General features: G+C 38.8%; 2 protein-coding genes across 2 annotated transcripts; both read right to left on the reverse strand.

Annotated features, from left to right (window-relative positions):
* Positions 4,759-6,009, reverse strand: LOC107636656. Its single transcript, XM_016340153.2, has 4 exons — positions 5,868-6,009; positions 5,679-5,771; positions 5,480-5,587; positions 4,759-4,866 (listed from the first exon to the last, which is right to left on the reverse strand). The coding sequence occupies exons 1-4, from the start codon at positions 5,946-5,948 to the stop codon at positions 4,759-4,761; spliced, it is 390 nt and encodes a 129-aa protein (XP_016195639.1). The 5' UTR covers positions 5,949-6,009.
* LOC110271528 lies at positions 7,663-8,937 on the reverse strand. The gene is made up of 2 exons (XM_021122489.1): positions 8,525-8,937; positions 7,663-8,431 (listed from the first exon to the last, which is right to left on the reverse strand). Exons 1-2 carry the CDS (start codon positions 8,935-8,937, stop codon positions 7,663-7,665), a joined length of 1,182 nt encoding a protein of 393 aa, XP_020978148.1.

Raw genomic sequence — 9,797 nt, forward strand, 5'->3', positions numbered from 1 at the left:
GACAAAACCCTCTAAATTCAACACAAGATAAACCCTAAAAATGGGGTTTATCACTCAGACAACTCAGGGAATATGAGGTCCAACATATACCCCGAGAACAAAATGCCCGAGATGATGCACTCTCAAAGTTAGCCAGCACCAAACCAGGGGGCAATAATAGAAGCCTCATTCAAGAAATGCTGCAGAGCCCATCAATCTCAGAGGAAGAAAATGTCCTAACCATATCAGGACAGGATCAAGGATGGATGACCCCCATAATCAATTACCTCAGGTTAGAGGCACTCCCCATAGATAAAAAAGAGGCAAAGAGGTTGATACGAGAAGCACAGCACTACACTATAGTGGGTAATGTCTTATATAGGAGAGGGATCTCAACATCCCTCCTAAAATGCGTAGCGCCTTCAAATGCAAGGGAAGTCTTGGAAGAAGTACACAGTGGCATGTGTGGCAACCACTTGGGGTACGAGCTCTTTCCAAAAAGGTACTCCGAGCTGGATTCTTCTGGCCAACCTTACAAAAGGAAGCGACAGAATTTGTCAAGACATGTCCACCATGTCAGAAGCATGCTAACTTTCACATCGCTCCACCAGAAGAGCTTATCAGTGTAGTGTCACCTTGGCCGTTTGTAAAATGGGGGCTAGACCTCCTCGAACCTTTTCCCCAAGGATCGGGACAAGTCAAGTTCCTCATTGTAGGGGTAGACTATTTTACAAAATAGATCGAGGTAGAGCCCCTAGCTAATGCCACCGCCCAAAGAAGTTAGAAATTCCTATACAAGAACATTATTACAAGGTTTCGGGTCCCTTAATCCATTACCACAGATAATGGCACACAATTCACTGATACAGGTTTCAGGAACTTGGTAGCTGACTTGAAAATAAAGCACCAATTCACATCCGTAGAACACCCACAAGCTAACGGACAGGCAGAAGCTGCCAACAAAGTCATACTAGCTGGGTTAAAATGGAGACTACAGGATGCAAATGGAGCTTGGGCCAAAGAGCTCCCACAAGTCCTATGGGCGTATTGGACAACTCCACATTCCACCACAGGAGAATCACCCTTCCGACCTGCTTATGGAATGGAGGCAATGATCCCTGTGGAGATAGAGGAAGGATCCCCCAGAATGATTCTCTACAATGAAGAGGCCAACTCCCAAAATCAACGGGAAGAACTCGACTTACTTCCAGAAGCCCGAGAAAGAGCTCGGATTAAAGAGGAAGCGTTGAAGCGTCGAATGACTTCAAGGTACAATCAGAGGGTAATTCAGTGAAGCTTCACCAACAATGACCTCATTCTAATCCGAAATGATATCGGAGCAGGTTGATCAGGAGAAGGGAAGCTAACAGCTAACTGGAAAGGACCTTACCGAGTTATAGAGGTACTGGGAAAGGGCTACTACAAGTTGTCCGACCTCGAGGGATGAGAGTTACCAAGGTCATGGCACGCCTGTAACCTAAGAAGGTACTATAGTTAGAAAGTAATAAAGATCTTAGGTCAAGGTGCACTCTTTTTCCTGAAAAGGTTTTTTAATGAGGCGCCAAGCCAAGATCTACAAAATTGCTCGATTTAGAAGGGTAAGCACTCATATGTATATATATCCCTATCTATATGCCTATTTTCTACTTGAATAAAAGTTTTTCAGATTCAAAGGTTTCCTACCAAGACGCATTAATCTGAGCACAAAAATTCATCGCCCGATTACGACAAGGTCGGCAAGATGAAATCCAAATTCATCGCCCAATTTCGACAAGGTCGGCAAAGATGAAAGCAATAAAAACAGATTAATACAAGAAGTTATGAAAAATAATCCATAAAAAAGTGGCCTGACGAGGTCTGACTAAAAATGGAATATTAAAAATAACTTAGCTCGGACCGACAAGAGAAGTCGGACCAACGAAAAGCGTACGCTAAAAGGGACGTAGCCTAGCCCAAAAAGCCACGGCTCCATGACAAAGTTATCGGACAAAGTTAGCCCCAAGGATCATCTCGCCCCAAACAGAAGATGGTTTAAAAGATCTAATCAAAAAGAGGTTGGATAGTAGAGTACCAATAGTCTATAAAGATCTACAAAAGCTGCAAAGGCACGGACAGTATAGAAATATACGCATCAAAATAAAAATATTTAAAAGACTCAAAAGGCCACCTGAGAGGCAAGCCTCAAGAGTTTAAACGTGTTTTGTTTTCAAAAACTTAAGTTGCATAGGAGCAACTAAAAGTCAAGAAGTCTACCATCACAAAAGACAAAGTTTAAAAAGCCCACAAATCAGGCTGTACAGGCAAAACCAAACAAATCATAAGGGGTTCAAGGTCTCCCCGGTAGCAGCATCGGTGGCTGAAGACGGAGGAATAATGTTCATAGGGGTGGCGTCCACAGTCCCATCATCCCGATTAAGAATTTGACAATCCGGATCAGGTTCGGGATGGCTGACCTCAGCAGAAGGAGTTGACGAAGTCGTGGCTGCCGAAGCATTGGCTGGGGGTGCAGGAGGAGGAGGCTCGTCATCTTCATCATCCGGGGAGGGCACTATTTTACCATCTTCCATATTGTCCAGGCTAAAGAGAGTCAGGTCAAGTTCAGGAGCAAGAACTCGGACCTGTGCCTTTAAATTTTTATAAGCACCCGTCACAGTGTCTACCAGATGACCCTGGAGATCGGCGTAATTCACAAGGGCAGATTCAAGCCTCTCCCTCAGCTCCAACACCTCAGCATAAGTGCGGGTATAACTTTCCTTGTGTTTCTTTGCCATCTCCTCAGCCAAGTTTGCAGCCGCCTCAGCCTTGATAGCCCAAGACTTCTCCCTCTCCAAGTTCAGCTCTAGCTTAGCCACCCTAGCATCCAGCTCGTCCTTCAAGCCCTTAATTCTATTAAACTCCGACTTGGCATCCTCAAGAAAATCTTTCATCGCATGGACTGGGGAGCCCTGAACAGTGCGGAATAGAGCTGCTCCCATATGGGCCATCCGAATAATGTTATTAGTAATAAAATTCATGTGATGAAGGAGGGATACATCATCCATCAGAAGTCGACCATAAGGAGCAATTTGATTATCAACAAACCCCACATCATCAAAATTAGGTGCGTCCAAGTCATAAGGCTCCACAGTCTTCTGTTTTTTAGGAGGAGGACCAGCAATAGGAGAGAAGGCAGCACCCGAGGATGACTGGAGAGGAGCAGAAGGAACCACACGAACTTGAGGAGTCGGGATGATCTTCCTCGGCCCAGAAGTGTCTGAGGTCATTTTCTTAGGAGGAACTTGGGCAGATCCTTCTCCATAAACCTTTGCCGAGATATTTTGCGCAGCTGTTGCTTTCTTAGCCCAACGGAAGTGTTTCATTGAATCCGTAGACTTCACCATCTCTAGAAAAGGAAAAAAGTGAAATCATGTCGCAAGAAAGAAAGGTATATCGGCAAAATAAACAAATACAGAGAAGTCGCTATACCCAATTCAGCCTTAAAAAGGGAAGGATCCCCTAGAAATTTTTTTGTATCAAGATGGGGAGGTTGATAAACCCATATTTTATGACATATATTGTGCTCAATTCAAGAGATTTATTCAATCCTTCACCCACTTATTCATGTAAATTGCATGGTTTTACTTTCTCTTCCTTATTATGTGATATATGTAAAATACATGTTTCCTATGCTTTGAAATTATTTATTTTAATTACCCTTTATTACCATTCGATTCCGTGATTTGTGTGTTGAGAAGTTTCAGATCCTTTAAGGCAGGAATGACTTAAAGGATGGAAAGGAAACATACAAAAATGGAAGGAAAGCACAAAATGGAGTTTTTGAAGAAATTGGCAGCAACGCGAACGCATGGACGACGCGGCCCATGCCCAGCGCCAAAAAGGCAGCGACGCGAACGCGAGACTGACGCGGACGGGCGCCTTAAGCAGAATACAGATGACGCGGACGCATGACCGAAGCGAACGCGTGACAAGGTAAACTCCAGATGATGCGACTGCGTGACCCACGTGGACGCGTGACAGACGCCACGCACCAGAAATTACAGAAAATGCTCCCAGCGATTTCTGAAGCCTTTTTAGCCCAGATCCAAGTCCAGAAAGCACAGATTAGAGGTTATAAAGTGGGGGAATGCATCCATTCATTAGCATGTATTGAATTATTCACTTTTCATAGTTTAGATGTAGTTTTTAGAAAGAGAGGTTCTCTCCTCTCTCTTAGGTTTTAGGATTAGGATTTTTTATTAATTCAAGTTAGCATTCGGACTCTTTATCAGGTTCAATATTCCTTTTTATTATTTTCTTAATTTAATTTATGAACTCTTCTATGTTACATTTGATATATTTATTAGTGCAACTTGAGGTATTTCAGAATTGTGATTGCTTTCCTTTATTTATATAAATAATTTAGATTTTCCCCTTTTGGCTTCAATTGATCAATTGGAGACTCTTGAGTTATCAAACTCATCGTGATTGATAATTGTTATTTTTGCTAATCAAATCGAATTCCAATAACTCTAGTCTTTCCTTAGGAATTGACTAGGACCTGAGGATCAAACTGATTAGTCTACTTGATTTTCCTTTTGTTTAGTAAAGGTTAACTAAGTGGGATTAAACTCAATTCTCACTACAACAAATTCGGGCTGAAGCAACCCTTTAAAAACGTTGCTTATAATAAGAGAAAGTGTTGCCTTTGATAAAAGGCAACACTTTCCGACAAAAGGCAATGCTTTTTGGGGGGTTGGCTATACGGCCGTTACCTTTGGTCTAAGGCAACGCTTTTGTATATTAAAGGGAACTATAACATCGAACTCTTCCTGGATTCTCTTTACCAAAAACTTTTTGAAATGCATTAGTAGGAGTTTCTCCAGCTTCTTGGAGATCATCAAGTTTATCCTATACACACAAATATATGATATGTCTATTTTTAGTGATAAAAATTCAATGAAAGAATCCAAAAACCTATTGCTAACTAATAGGGACAGCAATCCAAAATAGCCATAAAAGAGCCATAAAACAGCAGTCCATGATAGCCATGTAACATGGTTGTAAATTGTCATAGAACAGCAATAAAATCAACCATAAAACAGCCATGAAATAACCATAAAATAGCAGTCCATGATAGCCATAAAACATGGATAAAATAGCCATAGAACAGCAACTAAATCAGCCATGAAACAGCCACAAAATAGATACCACAAAACATAGAAAGCAGCAAGTCAGCAACCATGACAACCACAAAACAGCCATAAAGTAGATACTAAAACAACAACCATGATAGCCATAAAACAGTCATAAAATAGCTGCCATGACAGCCATAAAATATGCATAAAATAGCCATAAAACAGCAACTAAATCAGCCATGAAACAGCCCATGAAACAGCCATGAAACAGTCGCAAAATAGATACCATAACAATAATCACGATAGGTATAAAACAGCAAAAAAAAATAGCATCCATGACAGTCATAAAACAACTACTAAAACAAGAAAATTATAGAGGAACTTACAATAACAGCTTGTGTTTCTACATCAAGTGTTTTCCCTTTTAGTCCATTCCGAGTTGCAACAAACATTTCAGCTTGATTTGGTTCCTCTTTGTTCTCTTTTTTCTCACGCTACAGATCAAGATAACAATTACAAAGTCATAACATACTAAAATTAGGGAGAAGTAACAAGTAGAGAATTTTAACTCAAATGTGACCTTACCAAATCAACACGCACTCTTGCAAAATTGATTGGGCCCATTTTATGCCTCCATTGTTGCTTCTTGCGATTTTCAGAATTTATAACACACATGGCCTGTGTTTAAAATAAACAATGATGAAAAAAATATAAAAATTGAAAGAATTATACTTGATCATATCAAATAATAATAATTGAAATCCTCTAGCTCACTTTGACAGTTGGAATACTCCAATATGCAATTAGCTTCCGAAATTGTATTTCTGGAATTTCCAAAGGACGATTCACCAACATATCCTCAATATTTCCAGAATATGGTTCAAAATGCTTCTTTTTTATTATTATTTTGTAACACTTTCATGCTCCTTGAACACCAGTCATCACCCATAACTTTGAAGATTTTGGAAGAATGAACTTTGACTACAAACACATCAATTTCATCATATCATATGCATAAAATAATTATTAACATATGGCATAAACATAAAGATAAATGGAGCTTACATTAATATACTTCCAAATGCGCTTTTTGATTTGCTTAGGCACAGCTTTCCAATTAGTGTACATCAAGGTAATAAAATCACTATTCCTTCCCATTGTTCCAATAAAATTAGTTAAATCCTTCACTCTTTGAGCTGTTGGCCCCACGGCTGCTCCCTGATCAAAAGTCACTTCCTCCCTTTCTTCCCAAGTTCTTGCATAAATCTTTAGGCATCTTGTTTTTCCACGAGTTTTTTTAACCTTTGAAGTATCTAAATTAAAAATTGAGAAATAGTACAAACTTTAGGTATGGAAAGGGCAGCCCCATGCTCATAGATAAAAAGAAAATGTAAAATAAATAGCAACAAACTAAATTACATCACCTTCTACATGAGCCTCTTCCATAACTTGATCTCCTTCTACATCAAAATTGTCACTTTCATGTTCACCAATATAATCTTCCTCAGACGGGATATGAACATTTTCTCCATTATTCGGGGATGGCCTAGATCTAGCATCCTCAGAAGTTGGAACTTCATTATGCTCCTCTTCTCTTTCCACATGAATTCCTTGGTCACCCAAAAAAGCATCAAGAGTCATTGCTGGACGCTTTAAGTTATTTTTTAAGTTTGTCAAGTTAGCTGGTTCTTTTTCAGTTGCTCCAGCATCCTCACCAATTGACTCAAAGTCATCTTCCTCTTCTCTTTCCACTTCTACTCCTTCTGTATGCAAAAAGGCATCAAGAGCCATTGCTGGACACTTTGCCTTACTCTTCATCTTCTTAGGAATTGGTTGTTCTTCTAGTTGAACATTACTCCTCACTTGGTTTTGGGAAGACCTCAAAGACCGGTTCATAACATTGTCTACAAGTGTTTTATTTCTCCCTTCCATTGAATTCTCCCTACTATATTTGTCTCCAATTTCTGAAATTTTTCTCCTGGGCTGTTGTGCTATTTTGGCTTGATTACTTCCTTTATCACCTTTGGTTATAAAATTCCGAACTAGTTTCGCAGCAGAAGATACTTCCTTCATTTCAAATTCCTTAACTTTTGCATGAGCTTGATACTTTTTTACCAGTCTTTTTCTCTTTGAAGTTGCTCCGTTTTCCATTAAGTTGCTGTATAAAAATATTAAAACAGCCATGTAAATACAATTGCATATGCATCTAATAAGGGGAAGAGGTAAATCGTAACAAACAATTACCAAATTCTATATCACAATATTCAGCAAATCATGTTCAAAAATGCTAACATAAAGCGATAAATCTGACTTATATACCATAAAAGAGGGAAACAAGGAACTCAAAAAGTTTTCGGAATCATATTCTTCACTCAAAAGGCAGAAAAATGCAGAAAAATTCAAAATGCAGAAAAATATGTCCCACACAAACTCATAATCAAGATGCAGAAAAATTCAGAAAATTCTAAGAAGCAACAATCATAACATAAAAGAGGAAAAACAAGTTGAAAACTGCTAACATAAAGCGATAAATTTGACTTATATACCATAAAAGAGGGAAACAAGTCACTCAAAAGTCTTCAGAATCATATTCTTCATCCAATCCTGTGTTATACTCTTGGGAAAAATAGACTTCTTTTGCGACATCGACCAGAACTTCATTCAAATCATTCCTTACCAAGTCTACTTCACCATCATCATTAGGTATAGAAGGAACCGTCGAATTATCAAATGGCTCATTTTCATAAGTATCTTCAGCATCAATGGCGACTTGATCACTTATGCTAAATAGGTCCCTTGGAACAGTCTTCATTACATAATGTTTATTTTTATTAAATGCATCTTGCACATAGAAGCATTGGTGCACTTGACATGCCAATACAAAAGGCTCTTCCTGATAGCATTTTTTGTTAAAATGCACATATGTCGAGCCATAAGCATCCTCCCTAGCCTCATACCAATCACATTTGAACAATGTAACCTTAAAATTTCCATAGTAGTCCAACTCAATGATATCATTCACTCTACCATAATAAGAAACGTTTTCATGAATTGGATTTGCATCCTTTGTGCTTGCAAAGCTTGTCGTTAATGCTACTAAAGTAACACCACTATTTTGTGTCTTGCGTCTTACCTCACGTTGCCTAGTGTGAAATCTATATCCGTTGATAAAATAACCAGAATATCTTTTTGCACATTGGGTTGGTCCTCTAGAGAGCTCTTTTATCCAATTTGGAACATCATGCCGCAAAGCACGTGTTTTAAACCATGTAGAAAAATTTTTGCTATGGTTTTTAGCTCTCATCCATCGTGTTCCTTGTTGATAAGTCTCATGCTCACTAAAACTCAAAAGTATAATATTTGTAAGTATAAAACAGACCTATCAATTTCTAATTAAAATACCAAAATATAGTAGAACTAGTATGAGTTACCTAACATAGTCGTCTATTTTGTGACAATTCAATAATATGTAGCTATGAACTTGCTCTCGGGACTTGTCGTCAAGGAGAAAAGGTTCACCTTTCTTTGCACCCAAAGGAACACCTCTTTTTGGAAATAGATTCGAAAATGCATCTGTAGTTTCCATCATAGAATTATTAGGTTCATCATTATTTCTGGGTTGTCTATTCAATTTTGTTTGGACACCAGAATGTAAGTAACGCGAGCAAAATGTCAAACATTCTTCAATCAAATATGCCTCTGCAATAGATCCTTCAGGACGACTTTTGTTTCGAACATAGGACTTCAAAGTACACATGTATCTTTCGGGAGGATACATCCACCGAAATTGAACTGGACCTCCCAATCTCACTTCATTAGCCAAATGAATAGGCAAATGAATCATTATGTCGAAGAAAGAAGGAGGAAAGATCCTCTATAATTGGCATAATGTTGTGACAATATCCTCTTCTAATTGATCTATCTCTTGTAATGTGATAGACTTTTGACACAATTGACGAAAAAATGAGCTAAGTCGAATCAAAGGAACTGCAACTTGATCTGGAAGTATTCCTTTGATAGGAATTTGTAACAAATAGTGAAGCATGAAATGAGCATCATGAGTCTTATAACCAGATATTCTTCTCTCCAAAAGGTTCACACACCGAGAAATATTTGAAGCAGAGCCATCTGGCAACTTTGCTGTCTTCAAGACGTCACAAAAAATTGACTTTTCAGCATTGGTCATTGAGTAGCTTGCCTTTGCCAGCTTCACCTTTTTCCTACCATTTGTTTTCTTGGGGTGAAGGTTCTTTCGAATGCCCATTTCTTGCAAGTCATATCGAGCATTTGTGTGATCTTTTGTCTTGCCAGAAATATCCAAGAGAGTTCCAAGAATACTATCAACTATGTTCTTTTCTATGTGCATCACATCTAAATTGTGTCGTGATGTGTTATACTGCCAATAAGGTAAATCAAAGAATATTGACCTCTTCTTCCATGGACCATCTTTCTTTGGTTTTAGCTTCCCAAATGAATTATCCACATACTCCAACTGACTTAAAGCTTCAGTACCCGACAATAATGGTGGAGCTTGCCTATATTCTACTTTTCCATTGAAAGATCTCCTATTAGCTCTCCATGGATGATCCTCGGGCAAAAAGGCACGATGACCCATATAGCATGTCTTGCGACTATATTTAAGATAGTTAGAACAAGTCCCATGGTTACAACAAGGGCAAGCTAGCTTCCCTTTTGTACTCCAAC

The sequence above is a fragment of the Arachis ipaensis genome, chromosome B04 (assembly GCF_000816755.2).
Source record: "Arachis ipaensis cultivar K30076 chromosome B04, Araip1.1, whole genome shotgun sequence".
Taxonomy (NCBI): Eukaryota; Viridiplantae; Streptophyta; class Magnoliopsida; order Fabales; family Fabaceae; genus Arachis; species Arachis ipaensis.